Source organism: Micromys minutus (assembly GCF_963924665.1).
Source record: "Micromys minutus genome assembly, chromosome: 26".
NCBI classification, from domain to species: Eukaryota; Metazoa; Chordata; class Mammalia; order Rodentia; family Muridae; genus Micromys; species Micromys minutus.
In genome coordinates, this window is record NC_137961.1 from 14,037,448 (window position 1) to 14,053,901 (window position 16,454).

At 48.1% G+C, this 16,454-nt stretch overlaps 1 protein-coding gene across 1 annotated transcript in view; it reads left to right on the forward strand.

Moving 5' to 3' along the window:
- The window catches only part of CHD7 (chromodomain helicase DNA binding protein 7), a 167,637-nt gene that overhangs the window by 133,999 nt on the left and 17,184 nt on the right, over positions 1-16,454 (forward strand). Inside the window, exons 15-23 of the mRNA XM_080938708.1 lie at positions 433-688; positions 5,921-6,131; positions 6,751-6,946; positions 7,513-7,680; positions 7,994-8,173; positions 11,010-11,120; positions 11,204-11,409; positions 13,701-13,900; positions 14,048-14,207. Of these exons, the coding sequence (XP_080794834.1) occupies positions 433-688; positions 5,921-6,131; positions 6,751-6,946; positions 7,513-7,680; positions 7,994-8,173; positions 11,010-11,120; positions 11,204-11,409; positions 13,701-13,900; positions 14,048-14,207 (1,688 nt within the window). The remainder of the gene's footprint in view (positions 1-432; positions 689-5,920; positions 6,132-6,750; positions 6,947-7,512; positions 7,681-7,993; positions 8,174-11,009; positions 11,121-11,203; positions 11,410-13,700; positions 13,901-14,047; positions 14,208-16,454) is intronic.

A 16,454-nucleotide genomic window follows, 5' to 3' on the forward strand; every position in this document is an offset into this window, starting at 1 on the left:
TGCCAGTCGGTGGGAAAGCGTACCTGAGAGGGACTCCTGCATGTTCCGTGATGCAGAGGAGTATCTTCCAGCTCTGTCACCCTCAACTGCTACCTCTTCCTATTCATCCCCATGGCCAAAACACAAAGGGGAAACTAAGGAAACACCCCTCCCCCAACACGTGCTTGTAGTTTCTCAAGCCCCTCAAGCGATTCAGGAGTCCGGAGTAGGTAAAGCTTTCTCTTTGACACGAGCCACACAACATTCTTGCCAGCGTTTCTTGTGACAACTCAAAGTTTAGCTCCTTCACATTCTCCCTAGGCTTCAAAAACTGAAAATGGATCTTAAATAGAAGAGACCGCCTTCCTCTTTTTTTTTTTTTTTTTTTTTTTTTAAATGCCGGGATGGTTTTAACACGTAAGATGCCAGTATTGACTCGAGGTCCTTTTTTAGGTGCAAAAACTGCAGGCTATTTTAAAGCCAATGATGTTGAGACGCCTGAAGGAGGATGTAGAAAAGAACTTGGCCCCCAAAGAAGAGACTATTATTGAAGTTGAGCTAACAAACATTCAGAAGAAATATTACCGAGCCATCCTTGAGAAGAATTTTACATTTCTTTCCAAAGGTGGTGGACAAGCTAACGTACCTAACCTTTTAAACACTATGATGGAACTAAGAAAGTGCTGCAACCATCCCTACCTAATCAATGGTAAGCCCGCCCCGCCCCCGCCTAGAGCTTGTTACACTGGAGGTTGGTACGAGCTTTAAGCTCCTCTCTGCCCGTGCCGAGGTTCTTCCCGTGTGTGTGTGTGTGTGCTCCTCACAGTCCGCTCATGGGGCATGCTCACCGGGGACTCGGTGGGGAGGGCACCCCCTTCTGTGGTTGCTGAGGTTGGTGGCCCTAGAAGGGCCATGCCACCCTGCCTGTCACTGACCCCTTCACCTGAAAGTAGGTATTTGCTCCAGGAATAGGTGTTGTCATTGTTGGCAGAGCCAGGCCAGCTGCTAAAAACCCTGTGAGGATTTTGTGGAGGGAGTGGCGTGTTTGAGTCCAAAGTACCTAAAGAGCATCTCCTTGTGGGCAGCCACCGCCCATCCTTGAGGTGTGTGATGGAAAAGTGGCCTTAGACCCCTTGCAGCGTGATGGCCTTCGGTGCATGTCCCCTGAGAATGGGAGGGGATTTTAAAGTTTTGATCGTTGTATTGTCCCTTTTACTGATAGGGACTTTATAGCCTTGATCTTTTCTACTCCATAGTGACATGTGACTGGCTCCCATGGGTTAAATGCCTTACACGCTTCCAGAAACTGTTAAGGAGATGTGTCCCATGCCTGTATGAGTAGTTTCTTAAGACTACAGGTCTCAGAGGAAGATGGTATGTGAGACAAGGGTTTGCCAGGTGGGACTAGAAAAAGAAAGGCCATGGGAGGTGAAGTCCTAACTCAAGCAAACACAAGACCAAAGAGATCTCACCCAAAGTACAGCAGTGTGTGCGGCACAGAGGTACTGTGCCCCGTAGACACGTTGGGCCCTGCTATTGAAGCCCTCAGATGGGGTCACATGTTTCATTGGCTCCAGACTGTGGGTGGAGGAGAGCCACAGCTGGTGTTTGAGCTGAGCACCAGCTAGGAACGTGTCTCAGTTGGTAGAGTCTCACCTACGGTGTACAAATCTCTGGGTTCCTTCCCAGAGCACAGCATAAAGCCAGGCATGGTAGCACATTCCTGTCGCCTCAGCACCAAGGAGGGACAGGTCAGAGGATTCGGGTCATTGTCAATTATATAGAAAATTTGAGGCTAGCCGTTAAAGAGGAACGGGGTGAAGAAGAGCTGTTGTTCATGAGAGCCTATCTCAAAAATGAAAAGACTGATCACAGCCAACGTTCCACAGAAAGATGGAGTGAAGGACAGACAGACAAGCAAGCAGAAAAAGATCAGCTGAAGGGGTACGGCTGTGAACTGGGCAGTTGCTCTCGTGATGGCAGAGTAACTTGGAATGCTGGAGGCTTGTAGCGAGTTAGGGAAGGAAGGATACAACCTCCCTTTCCCTGCCTCAGTGTGCACCTGTCCACACCCTGATGTCCTTGTCAATGTAGGAGGAAAAGTATCCACCTGGAAGACAAGCTCAGGGCCGGGAACCTGTGTGCCTCCTGTGAACTATTTTTTGAAGGTAGTGTTTCTTTTCTAAAGAGAGCGCGTGTCTGATAATCGCACGGCCATTTTTCCAGCTAGCCACATGGCGTTTGTGTAAGCCTGTGAGCTAGCCCGTGGGTGAGTTGGGACTCGGGGAAAGTACTTGCATGTGAGAGGAGGACACACCTGACTGTGCACACATACTTTTATTTCATTCCTTAGAGAGAGAAAAGAGAGAACAGCAACCCCCAGCAGGAAAGAGGAGAGAGAGAGATTTTCTAAAGGACTCAAGGTGCTGGTGAGGCCATGACAGGGTGAACATCCTAGAGCTTCCGTGACTCTTTCCTGTGGCTGAGTTTTCCCCCTTTCCCCCGTATAGCTCTTCTTCTGGAGCCTCTTAGGATTCCTTGAGGTATTTGTTCTAAGATATTTTATTTATATGAGAACACCATAGCTGTCTTCAGACACACCAGAGGAGGGCATCAGATCCCATTACAGATGGTTGTGAGCCACCATGTGGTTGCTGGGAATTGAACTCAGGATCTCTGGAAGAACAGTCAGTGTTCTTAACCACTGAGCCATCTCTCCAGCCTGAGGTAATTTGTTCTAATTGTCGTGCCTTGAGGTGAGCTCTCTGTCCTAAGAATAAGTGACACACTGTCTGTTAGGCGGGTGTCCTTGTGCCTCTGGTTTTTGGAAAGTTTAAAAAAAAAAAAAATCCAGATCCGCTAGGCTCATAGCTCCAGGAGAACGTAGGTGGGGGGAAGGCACTGACTTTCACGGCCACCTCTCGAATTGGTCCAGGGCCCAACTGTACATTCTCATCCAGGATCTGCAAGTGAGCTCTCGTGGAGCTATCACTGTGCACAAGTAGATTAATTTGTACATAGTAGATTTAATTGTACATATTAATTTGTACAAGTAGATTAATTTGTACAAGTGTTACAAATTAGTCGCAACAGAGGAGAGTGCCCCTAACCTTGGAGAAGGTGGCCTAGGCTTCTATTCTACAGAGCATGTCTTATGAGCAAGGAGGAGCACATCTGAACTTAGGTGGGAATGGTAAGATAAGCATATGGAATAAAACTCCGGAAGGGTGGTAGTTCTGCAATCTATACAAAGGTGTATGTGGTTGGAAGTGTCCAGCCATGGCAGGCACACCGTCACTATTGCTAACAGGCAGGAACCTGGGTATCCTTCATAGCTAGTAGTACTGGGCGAGAACATTGTTTTGAGTAGGATTTTATTTCCCCACATGGGGACAAGGATGACGGAAGCATGCCCAGAGTCCCCAGATGGTTGGGAGTGACGTGGAGTCATCATTTGTTCTTTGTAGGGACGGCGAAGAGAGTAGGGACATTGAGTAAAGAGTTACCTGGTGAGGTGTGTTTTAGAGGCAAAGACTTAAGGTATCTTCTGTTAACCTCCACGATATTTTCCTGTTTGCTAGTGGCTCGTAGACACAGATGACAGCAGAGCCTCTGCCCCAGTAGCAGCTCTCTGTTGAAGTGGGAAACTCTACTCCTGTTTCCAATTGCCTTTGGTCCGCACACAGCGATGAAGCTCTACCAGCCTTCCCTTCAACACAGTGGCTGAGCTCAGCACAACCCATGTCCAGTCGATGTTTTCAAATCTAACCTCAAAGGAAACCTTTAATTGCTAGCTCTGAAATATTGTCTTATGATACATAGAGCAGAAACTGCAACCCTCCCCCATGACCTCCCCCTCTTCCCCTGTTGCCATAATAAATATAGAACGGAAAGAACTGTAAAGGGCGTGTTTGTAGGTAATGGAGGACTGTTGGTATAAATTGTTCTGGATGAACTTGAACTCCTAGTGAAATCAATCAGTTCCAAGAAAAAAAAAATCCAGAGAGAGACAGCTAACTAGATGCTTAGTAGTTAAAGCGCACCTTATGTTGGCGTGGGATTGATCTCCCCCTGAGTTTGACCCCAGGCTTCCATCACATCCTGCGACTCACAACTGCTTACAACTCCATCTTGGGAGGGATCAGATGCCTCTGACCTCTGCCCATATCTTCACTCTCTCGAACACATGCACGTGAGTGCACACACTGTAAAAATACAATTCTAACAGTTAAAGGATAATAAATAGTTGGTGGCATCAGAAAGGCAGGACTGTTGTTTTGTTCCTTCTTGGTAAATTCAAGATTTTGTAATGTAAGTTTAGATTTCTCTCTGTGCATTATTTATATTTCAGTTTTTTTAACTAAAATAATTCTAGCCTGTCTGACATTTGCTGTCTCAAAGTGAAAGTCTCATTTTTGAAAAAAAAAAAAAAAAAAAAAAGACTCCCTGATCATTAAGTCGTTTTAGATTATTACATTTCATTTTGATCACTGGTCGTATGCCTTCTGGACAAAGAACGCCCAAATATCATAAAGGTTAAAAAAAAAATCATTTCTAAATTGTAAGCATCTTATGATGCATTATGCAAAAGGGTAAACGTTCTAAAAGATCTAACGTGACGATTCACTTTAAGTCTCTATGCTGCCTATGAGAGCTTTCTGAATCTAGTGCTGGGTCTCCTGATCTCGGTCTTGAGGAAAAGCATCGCCTTTAGTCAGAGACACTTTGTTCAGTCTCCGTTCTTAACATGGCATCTCTTCCTTATTTCCTTGGTCTGTTTCCACACTTACAGAGCAAATCTGAATCTTAGCTTTTTGCTTCTGTGGAAGGCAGGCAAGGATCAGGGTCTTCCGAGAGACATGGCATTTTCTGCCCATCTCATGGAAGGCCTAGCACCCGCTCCAAACATCAAGTGGCTTTAATCTGTCTTTGACAATTCTTGACTAGTCCCGTGAATGACCTCATGAGGACCACCTCACAGCCACCTTAAATAGAAGTGGGACTGCCCTTCATTGGTATTGTGTTGACCGTGGAGGTGCCGTGGTGGTTTCAGTGGCCTGTCCGACCCAACACGACCTTCAGACGCCTTTGGGAGATTTTTGTAACCCCCTTCTGTGTAGCACATGTCTCCAACCAGGGGAGTGAAGGGCTAAGTTCCTGACACAGAGTAACGGTAGGAAGCGGCCTCTTTAGGTTTAATTCGGTGTGCTTTCTAAAAGCCAGCTGAGATGGGAGAATAGTGTGAAACCAGCCCTGTGTCCTGAGCCAAGGAACCGAGCACGGAGAGAAGCTCACCTGCTGCTGCCTGACCCCCACAGTAAGGTGGGGGAAGCCAGAGGCGGTCGCTGTGAGCCTTCCTCATCGGGACATGCTCTTCTCTTGACCGCTCTGCCTCATTCAGGGGTTTGCACAGTGAAGAAACATCAAGAAAAAGGGAGTTAGCCAGGGAGCCCTAGTGTTGCATCTGGTTTCAGCTTTAGAGGCTTTGGCTAATTTAAGACAGTGTCACTGTGTGTGTTTTACTTAGCAGACACCCCCTTCCTTTGCAGCTCAGGCTCGAGATTTCTGTAGGTATCTCGCCCTTGGCTTGTTTCCGCTGTTTATGGCCCAGCAGTCTGTTGTTGAAATTTGGGTGTGTTTTGTTTGGTTGGTTTTGGTCTGGTCTGGTTTGGTTTTTTTTAATATAGTCAGCAAACATTTGGTGACTGGGAAATGTGGATCTCTCCCCAACTGCCTCAATGTATGGGACTTAAACCGTCGGTCCCTTTTGTAGGCCTGTAGTTATGTGTGGATCTAACGTGGAGTAAGCAGGCAGCTTCCTGCTCTTCCCTGTGAATGGGATATTCTGATTTTGCCGGTTAGGGGTTCTGAAAGCAAATCCATTGTTTTTAGTAATAAAAACCTCTTACAGTCTTCACGCCATGCCATCCGATCTCCGCAGGTGCTGAAGAGAAAATTTTGGAAGAGTTTAAAGAAACACACAATGCAGAGTCTCCAGATTTTCAGCTCCAGGCAATGATCCAGGCTGCTGGCAAGCTGGTGCTGATTGACAAGCTGCTGCCAAAGCTGAAGGCTGGTGGCCACAGGGTGCTTATCTTTTCCCAGATGGTGCGCTGCTTGGACATCCTGGAAGACTATCTCATTCAGAGACGGTACGGCCACGGCATAAAAACAACAGAAAAGACAGGACCTCGTGGGTCACTTAGAAATGACATTTATAGTAGAGGTGGTGGAATGGGAACAGTATGTCACCTCCCCTTTTAAGCCCTCAGTTGTGTATAAGGGCATCTTACATGGTTGCAGGGGGTCGCTGTATACCTTTTTTTCTTTTCTCTCCCCTAAGACAGGGGTTTCTGTGTAGCCCTGGCTGTCCTGGAACTCTCTGTGTATACCAGGCTGGTCTTGAACTCACAGATATCCGCTTGCCTCTGCTTCTTAGTGCTGGGATTAAAGGCATGTGCAACCACCACCAGATATACCTGTAGGTTTCTTTGTTTCTTTTACGCTGCATACTTTTGTGGGCAGTTTTTTCATTTCGTTCAACCTGGAGAGAAAAGTTCTTACTTAAAATTAAAATTATTTTATCAGCCATCTCTAGAGTTGAGCTGTTTCCTTGCGGAAGGAAAACAAAACGTAAATCTTTGAGTGTCTGGCAGTTGCAGCGAGAATACCTCCGACCTGGATTACACATGCCAGATCCTTCTCTTGTGCGAGGGCACACCCCATATTGGGGTCCGTCTTTGAGAGCATGCGCCCTCCTTGTATTTCCAGGTACCCATACGAAAGGATTGACGGCCGAGTCAGAGGCAACCTCCGCCAGGCAGCTATTGACCGGTTCTCCAAACCTGATTCTGACCGGTTTGTTTTCCTCCTGTGCACTCGGGCAGGAGGACTAGGCATTAATCTCACTGCTGCTGATACCTGCATCATCTTTGATTCAGACTGGAATCCCCAGAATGACCTCCAGGTAAGTAGGGGGCAGGCTCCCCGTCCCCGGTGCCTCTTGTGACAGACTCATCAGTCACACCAGTGAACTAGTGTGAACTGCTCAGCCTTTGTCTCTTCACTTGGAGCAGATCGGCGAGTGATCTCCTGATATGTAATATGAGAGGAAGCCCCTTAGTGAGTTAGTATCGTTCTAAACCGCACCTTCAATTATCATTAACAATGCAGTTTTTAGAACTGGCCAAAGAGCCACATGTTTCTTGAGTAGTTGTGTTGGTCACTTTGGCTGCCATGCCGTGACTGGGCAGCTTAAACAATAGCCATGCCTTTCTCAAGGTTCTGGAGTTGAGTCTGTGAGGTCTGGACGCCAGCAAGATTGGATTATTGCTGCGTAGACAGCTGTCTTCCTCCTGCCTCTTCTCGTAGGGCACTAATCCTGTTCATCAGGGCGCCACCCTCGTGACCTAATTACCTCCAAGTCCTCGCCTCTAAATCTGACACTGAGAGCAGCTCTCCCAGAGTACACATTCAGGGAGGACATGGTCCTGTGTTCCTCTGCCACAGCCGTTGGCTTTCCTTTTCTTCCAGGCTCAAGCTAGGTGCCACAGAATAGGGCAGAGCAAATCTGTGAAAATCTACAGGCTGATCACAAGGAACTCCTATGAACGGGAAATGTTTGACAAGGCTAGCCTGAAGCTGGGTCTGGATAAAGCCGTACTTCAGTCAATGAGTGGGAGAGAAAATGCCACCAACGGGGTAAGACGCTGCCTCCTTCCGTCTGCAGCCAGCTCGTGAGGAATTATTTGAAGTCTGGTTTTTGTTCTTTGTTTCCTGTGACAAGGCCTCACTATGAGCCCTTGCTGGCCTGGAACTTGCAGATCCACCTGTTTCTGTTTCCCACTTTCTGGGTTTGTTACCACGCTCCACTGGCTGATTTTTTAACCTCAAATTTTATTGCCTTTTTTTTTTTTTTTTTTTTTTTTTTTGTTATGAGTAAGCCCCCTCAAGACATTTAGTTTGTGTTATAACTCTAAATTACTCTGAATACTTAAAAATTTCTCCGAAACAGGTACAGCAGCTTTCCAAGAAGGAGATAGAAGACCTCCTGCGCAAGGGGGCTTATGGTGCGCTTATGGATGAAGAAGATGAAGGGTCTAAGTTTTGTGAAGAAGACATAGACCAGATCCTCCTTCGACGAACCCACACTATTACCATTGAGTCCGAAGGAAAAGGTTCCACGTTTGCTAAGGTTTGAATCTACCTAGGAGGCCAGGTCTTTAGTGCACAACTTGAGAACTCATGAAGAGAGCTTTGAGAAGGATCACAAAACATAGGCAGAAACGTTAGCTTTTCACTATAAATTATAGACCAGTTACTAATTCCTTGGTAACTCCCAACACTTACAGCATTCTTTGTACGCTGGGTTTTCTCCTGTGCAGAGCCCTCATGGTCTTCTTTTGTGTTCTTTGCCCATGCTTCCCTAAAGAATTCCTCTAATTCTTCATAATCTCTCAGACCCTAATTCCACAAACGGCCTGAAAGGATGCTCAGTTTATCTTTCTTGTTTTTCCCTTTTGTTACGGCTCTGCAGCTCTGCTCACAGCTAAAAGGAGCCCATGGATGACATTCTACCTGCTCTTGCCACTGTCTCCTTCCCACAGCCTACACCGTGTTCTCTTCCACCAAACCCAAGGGCAAGGACACTGAGCCCTGACTGTCACCTAAAACCCACCTGCTAGTACTCCAGTTGTCCACACCGAGGCTAGCTCTACTCTCCGGTTTTGCTAAACTTCGGTTGACCTGCCATACAGCGTGAAGTCAGACACTCTGACGTATTATAAGCTGGTGGGACCGTTAGCGTAGTCCTAAGTTTAGAATGTTCCTGTGACCTCGGAAAGATCCTGTGCCCATTTGTCCCTATGCTTCGCGCTTTGCCAGCCCTGCTAACCTCATGCACTGTCTCTATAGCTTTGTCTGCCCTGCAGACACCAGTCTGTGGAGTTTATACCATGCGTGGTCTTCTGCGTATGCATTCATAAAATTATGTAATGTCATGTTCATTCTTGTAGTACACATGGACATCACGCAATGACCAGGCGATGGTAGACATTCCGGTCATTTGCTAATTGATGAGGAAATTTGGGTTATTTCTACTTGGGGTTTTTAAGTGAACGTCTTCATGGTAGTTTTGCTTGGGCAGGTCTTTTCATTTCTCTTGAGCATACGGCAGAGCCAGGGGTAATGTTAGATTTCTCGCTCTCCAATGAGGACCAAAGCCAAGGCCTCACCTGAGCATGCTTGTCCTTTAAGGAACTGACAGGCCGGGTTCCTTTGTTTCTTTTTTCTTTTAAACAAATGTAAGTTAGCAAACAAATGTAAAAAAATGTAAGTTAGGAAAGAAACGCTGGGTTCCGCCCTGGCATCTTCTTTCTCACACATACTATTGTACACCGCATCCCTTACCCCCATGCATTTTGAGCCCCCTATGGTGGTCCTCCACTCTGCAGAAGCCGCTTCATCTGCTGTAGTTTCATGACAGAACCTCCGCACACACGCACACACACACACACACACACACACACACACACACAGTATCCAAGTTCATACATGAGGCTAATATAGTGTTCGTATCTCTGATTCTGCCTTATATTGCGTGGCACAGGGGTTCCCAGCTCCATCCACTTTCTCGCAAAGGCCATGACTTTGTTATTTCTTTACAACTAAATAAAAATGCAGTGCAATAAATAAAGTGTGTAGCTAGAACATTTTTCTTTATCATTCCTCTGTGGTTGGACATCTAGGCTGGTTCCATTTCCTGCCTATTGTGAAACTTGGGTGTGCAAGTGTCTCTGCGGTGTGTTGACTTAGAGACCTTCCTTCAGGAATGCAATCCGGTGGCGTAATCTTGGCTGTGCTATTTTTAGTGGTTTGAGGAACCTCCAGAGTGACGTCCATATTGGCTCCACGAATTTGCGTCCCCACCGGCGGTGAATACAGATTCCTCTCTCACTACATCCTGGACCGCATTCATTGTTTGTTTTCTTCTAATGTCTGTTTCCCTGGCAACTAAAAACTGTGGAAGCCCAGTTTGTTTTCTAGATGCCATCCCACACCTGTGTGTTAAGGCTGCCCCCCCGCCCCGCCCCCAGTCCTCACCAATACCATTCTAGCCCTTGTGTGGTCTGTTTCAGGCTGACTGCGGTGTGAGGAAGGACTGGAGCTACTCCATTGCCTCAGCTTGTAGAGGTTCTCCTCTGGCCTCTGCCCTCCACATCTTTTCCGTCTTTCCTCAGTCCTCACATGCACTCTCAGCATGTGCAACGCACACACGCACACGTTCTCCATTGAGTAACAGGCACATGCCAGAGTCGGTTCTGGGAGTTTTCCCCGGCTTCTTCACTTTCGGTGTTCATGTCTGCCAATGTGTATCTCTGTCAACGTCACCTTCTGAAGAACGTCTTTTTAGGAAGTCTTCCTTCTTTCCTTCATTTCCGGTCATTATTTCTGGTGAGGCCTGCTGGAGTGGTGTGCGCTGACCTCCACAGGGGGCTGTTGCTATAACTTCTGCCCCACACAGCTCTAGGCGCAGCCACGTCCGTGTTAAATTTTCCCCTGGTTTCAAACAGTTCATGCTTCCCTCGGGATAGGGCTTGGACTGCTAACGACACATGTGCTGGCCTTCACCCTCAGCGGCTTGCTGGTGGCTGCTTTTCCTTGAGCCCCTTCATCCTCGCGCTCTCCTGAGTCTTTGCACAGGGCTTCGCTATGAACATTTCTGCCATGTCTTCTTTTACAAGTGTTCTAAAATAGGTCCAAGCGTTTTCTTCTAGAGAAAATCTGCTCCCAGCAGAACCTTGCTTGGAACCAAGTTCAAGGCCTTTCTCAATTGCTTACACTTTTCTATTCCTGCGGCAGGTGTGCAAAGTGTGCAAGGGACACTTTTCATCTCTCTCACATCTGCTATACTGTCTTGCACAAGAGGCTGACTGTGCATATATGTGATTAGGTGAACAGTGGCTACCAGGGGTCTTGACTCTGAGAACCAAAGCTCAAAGTAACTCACTTACGCATTTCCCTCCTCTTAGGCCAGTTTTGTTGCGTCTGGAAATAGGACAGACATTTCTTTGGATGACCCAAATTTCTGGCAGAAGTGGGCTAAGAAGGCTGAATTGGACATCGATGCCTTAAACGGGAGGGTGAGTTCGAAGCCCCCTCCAGACTTCTGCCCGACCTGCCGCACAGATTGGAATGGCTCTCACTGCCTTTGCTCTCTTGTTAGAACAACCTGGTTATCGACACTCCGAGAGTGAGGAAGCAGACCCGGCTGTACAGCGCCGTGAAGGAAGACGAGCTGATGGAGTTCTCCGACCTGGAAAGCGACTCTGAAGAAAAGCCCTGCATAAAGCCGCGGCGCCCCCAGGATAAGTCTCAGGGCTATGCCCGGAGCGAGTGCTTCAGGGTGGAGAAGAACCTGCTGGTTTATGGGTAAGAAGTCTCATCATGTTGCCAACAGCTAGAATTCTCAGTCGCCACAGGAAAACCATATTTCTGTGGATCTTCGCGGCTCCTCTTAGTGTGGCCGGACAGATGCCTCCGAGTTAACTTTCTGCACGTTTTGACTCATATAGTCAATATGACCCACGTTCTAATCCTCCTAGGTGTGGAGAGAGAGGCCACTAGAATGTATAGGCGCTCACTAGCACCATGGGAATTATGGCAGTTGCAATTTACTTGTAGATTATTATTAAAAACTAAGAATGATGTAAAATTGCAAAATCCTTTGGCACTGTACTGTCACATAAGCTTTATGATCATAGTTACCGTTTAATAGTTTTCTGCTACAAAGATTTAGCAAAGGCAGAGGCCTCATTCACGTTACCTGTTCTCCAACTCGTCTGAAGCCTAAGAGGCCGTCTGAACATCATGAGTCCGTGGGGTTCCTTTTGCCAAAGCGTGTCTCCCACATCAGCTTCACGCATGGTACCACACAGTGCTTTGAATGGCAGGGTCCTCAGTGAATGCCTGAATCAGTAGATAAGACTTTGCTCACAGATCGTGGGACTGTAGGCAGACTCCGTTAAAAAACAAATGGCCACTGCAGTGTCTTTCACCCATTCCATGCTGCCCTGCCTGTGGCCTGGGGCATTTCTTCAGATGGATCAGTTCTGGTGTAGAGCAAGTGCCTAAGCCCTGTGGGATTCTATGGCTCACACTTGTCCCTCTCATGCAGTTGACCAGCTTTACGCCCGCCCGTCTCCCTTGAAGCACTCCTCACCGCTGTCCCCTTTGTACTCTGGCCTGCATGTCTCATCCGGCTCCTGATGGAGTCCTGGTTGGCATTTCTGAAGGACAGGAGCTCTTTCGGTGTATCCCCAGTGCATGTGGCATGCCACAGACACAGTGCTGCGTAGATGTTAGAATACAATGCGCAAGTGCCAGCCAAGGCCTATCCCGTTTCTCACCAACTGTGTTGGCACTAGTCCGCATACTGAGTAGCTCTCAGGCCTTCACACAGGACAGAGACTCACCTAGCCACAGCCCTTCACTCCCCACACCTCCTTCCTTGTTTCAGCCCGATGATCATAGCTCAAACTTTGTTGGAAACCTTAGGACTGGAACATACTGATAACTCCTAGTCTAAGAAGGATGCTCCTAGTCTAAGAAAGATGCCTGTCTTTCAGTCCTCTTCCCACTTTTCCTGTTTCGGATTGAACAGCCACCATGTGCTGGGCATGGGCTAAGAGACTCTCAGATACCAGAACTACCACTGTGAGCAAGGCAGGCCTATCCTAAGACAGGCAGAAATGTCAGTACGCCATGAAGATGAAATGGCAGGCAGTCCTCAGCTAAGAGAACACAGAGGCTCAGCGTGTTCCCTTAAGACATAATTTAGGGACTGCCCTCACCCTTTGGGGACAAGGGGAAGTGACAGAATCTGTGGCTGATGAACATCAAAAATGCACAGATGTGAGAGGGAGGGGGAGGAGCAAGCCCAAGGCGTGGGTCCGAGAGGTCAGAAGAGCTAGAAAGAACAGTGGTTTAGTGAGAGGCAGGGCATGGAAGAGGGTTTTCTCTAAGGCAGCAGACAGGCTCTGCACTGCAAGCTCTGTCTGTCTGTTGTCCTGGCGAAGGCACAGCTCCAGCGGCCTCTGCACCCTGTGCCTGTGTAGTAGGTGTTCCTGAGACAGAGCAGTACAACCGTTGTCTGTGTGATAATGGCACACGTGCTGTGTGCATCCTGTGCCTAGTCCTTCATCCCTCCCTTTTTCTGGGAGGCCCTGAGACTTGGTCCAGCATCTTTCTGAGCTGGGAGTAACCACTCCCTGTTGACAAGGAGCCACAGGGCTTTTAGCTCTTCACTAGTCACTGAGGCATCTGGGGTGGGCCGATACAGCAGGACCCCTCAGCCTGTAGCTTTGATTTCTAGTCGTCCCACCGACTTAAAGCCATCTTTCATTTCAGAAGGTACATATAAATCATAGCTGAAGGGAGGTCAGCATGATAAATTCCCGTTCCTCTGCTTGCTCACATTTCCTAAAAATTACAGCCTTAGATAGCCAGCCACCAGCCCAGGAGAGCTATTAGCAACATGGGTGTCTTGGTGGCTCTGTTGTTCCCTCTGCAAGAGGTGTTGCGCTGTATTCCTTTCCTATTTCTAGAGGTAACCAATGCCATTGTGGGTCCAGGATTCCCCGTTCCCAGGCCCTGGCTGTCAAGGTGATGTCACATCTATACAGCCAGAGGTTCCATCTGCATGCCACTGTTTTGCTTTCCAGCTGGGGCCGCTGGACAGACATCCTGTCCCATGGCCGCTACAAACGCCAGCTCACTGAGCAAGATGTAGAAACCATCTGCAGAGCCATCCTGGTGTACTGTCTCAATCACTACAGAGGGGACGAAAACATCAAGAGCTTTATCTGGGACCTGATCACACCCACGGCCGATGGCCAGACCCGAGCCCTGCTCAATCATTCCGGTAGGTCGGCCTTGTGTTCTCTGTGCTTCCGGGTCACGATACCGGAAACACCACCATTTTGGTAAAGGGCAGCGGTGCAGACTTTTCTGCTGGACATTGTAATGTGCACTGCAGAGACATCCATGACTGTGACCCTGGTACTTCTAGGTCTGTCGGCCCCTGTGCCAAGGGGCCGGAAGGGGAAGAAGGTGAAGGCCCAGAGCACGCAGCCCGTGGTGCAGGATGCTGACTGGCTGGCGAGCTGCAACCCTGATGCCCTGTTCCAGGAGGACAGCTACAAGAAGCATCTGAAGCACCACTGTAACAAGTAGGTACCCGGCGGAGGCGGGCAAGCGCGCTGAGTACCTGAGGCTAACAAGAGCATGTGAACCACCTGAGCCCATCTGTTAGGGGAGGTAGTAGTGCCCTGTGCTTGTCACTGCCACCTAAGACGGACACCCAGCCATCTCACCCAGTGCACACTCTGTACCTCTTAAGCGATTGCTCCTCCCTTCTCTACCCTCAGCATCTGTCCTGTTCACTTGTCCATCCTAGACTAGCTGCTTCCCGGTGGCGACCCCGCAGTATTGATCCCCTACTCTGATGGTTTCATTTGGTCCGGTGCCCCCGGCTCTTCCTTGTTTTAGGCAGTGTCAGGATCCTCTTCCGATGAGTGCTGTTCCGCTCTGTGTACGCCTCCCTTGGTTAATCCCTTCTCATCACCCATTGGTGGACATCTGGACTGCTCCCACGTTTACTTGTTAGAGGCCTTGCTGTGAGGGATCGTAAATGACTAGTGTGGGGCTGATCTGTGGTAGACAGACAATCATGGTTCCTTTTGTATGACCCCCACCTTTTACTGACTGCTTCCATTGGGGGGGTGCATTGGGGAATTTACATAGTGCTTTTTGCTTTAGTTATCTCTCTGTTGCTATGTAGACCCAGCTGGTTCAAAGTCACAGAGCTCCTCCTGCCTCAGCCACCTGAGTAGCTAAGACAGAAGGCGCTCACATCTTTTCTTGACAGCTGTCTTGTTTCATCTCCCGCTTATCCACAAAGATGCAGGTCTCCAGCCGGAGTTGCTTACCTAAGGTTTCTCTGCTAAGAACACAGGGGGACTTGGTGACACACTTTCTTTCACCTGTGCAGCCCCTTGCCCACAGAAGTCTGACTCTCTGCCTCGGGGCTCTTCCATTTCGGAGCAGGGTCACTGTGATCTCTCCAAGCATTTGATGTCCTTGGAACTCGTTAGTGCCCTAGAATGGTGTTTCTTACTAAAATTGTCACCTGGTCATCATAGCTCTCAGAAAATGTCCCTGTCTTTGTGGTTTACCCTGTTTTGGGTTAGTTGCCTTCTGACTTCTAGATTCAAACAGAGGAAATTAAATGGTTTAATGTGAGAACCGTGCTTCTTTTCCCAGATGCCAGCGTAGCTGTGGTCATTTTTAGTTCCTAGTCTCCTGTCGCTAGCAATCTCCCCAGGGAGCCCTCTGCACTTAGTACGCATGGTGAAATTGGGGCTCTTCATGTATTGCTTTCTGCCTCGGAAAAACACCGTCGATACCTTCTAGCTTTTCTCTGGAGTAGAACAAGTGTCCCATTGTCCTTTGCCTGTAGAACGTGCCTTGAGATTCAGTCTTGTCAAAACCAGAGAAGATGTTGGCGTTAAGGTAGAAAAGTGAGACCCAACTGAAGGAAGGGCATCCTAGAAAAATAACTGACCACTGCTCCTCGCAAATGTGAAGACTGTGAAACCAGACAGATGAAAGAAGCCAGGTCGGAGGTGCTGTCGAGTAGCATGTGCAGTCCTGAGCTTTGGGTTTCAGTTTCTAGCAGAATGTGGGAGAGACTGTGGACTAGCCCTGGGGGCTTGTTAGCCTCCTTGTCCATCCATCACGGAGTAGGGTCCTTGAGAACAGGAGCTGTGTCCTGGACATCCTTTCTCTCCCTGGCTTTCCCTCTAGAAGAAAAGGAGATGTTCACATCAATTCATAGAAAGCTCACACTACTAAACCTGTCCCGAAATGGAAGTCTGTGTTTCCTACCAAAAGGAAAAGAAACCATTAGGCTCCCTGCCTTCGAGTCAAGTAAAGAGTCCGGCCACAGGTAGAGGAGATTTCCTTTGGAACTTCTGTTTCTGAGTATCCGGTGTAAGAACACTGGCCTGTAGACTCTCTAGCCTGAGGAAAGCAGTACTAACTTAACAGTAATAAGCACGCTGTTTCCTTCTTTGGTTCAGTGCAGCAAAGTCGGTACTTGAGCTCAAGTGTTAACAAGAAAAAGAAAATTGGAAAATGAAAAGGTGTTCCCCAACACAACTGCTTATCTTGGCATACGTTTTAATATTTGCAGTCTTGCAGCCCATCAAACCCATGTGGCCGTGAGTGGACTCTCGGGGTAGACAGCGCGTCTACTGAGGCCCGGTCAGGACTAGTTTGTTTTAGTAGGACTACCCCTGCTTGTCATTTTTGATGTCTTAGCGGCAAGTCACCACATCTTGGGAGACCCTAGATCTGTGTGCTTGTGGTCAAGGTGTTCCTGTGACCTTGGGTGTTTAACTGGTAACTAACAATGT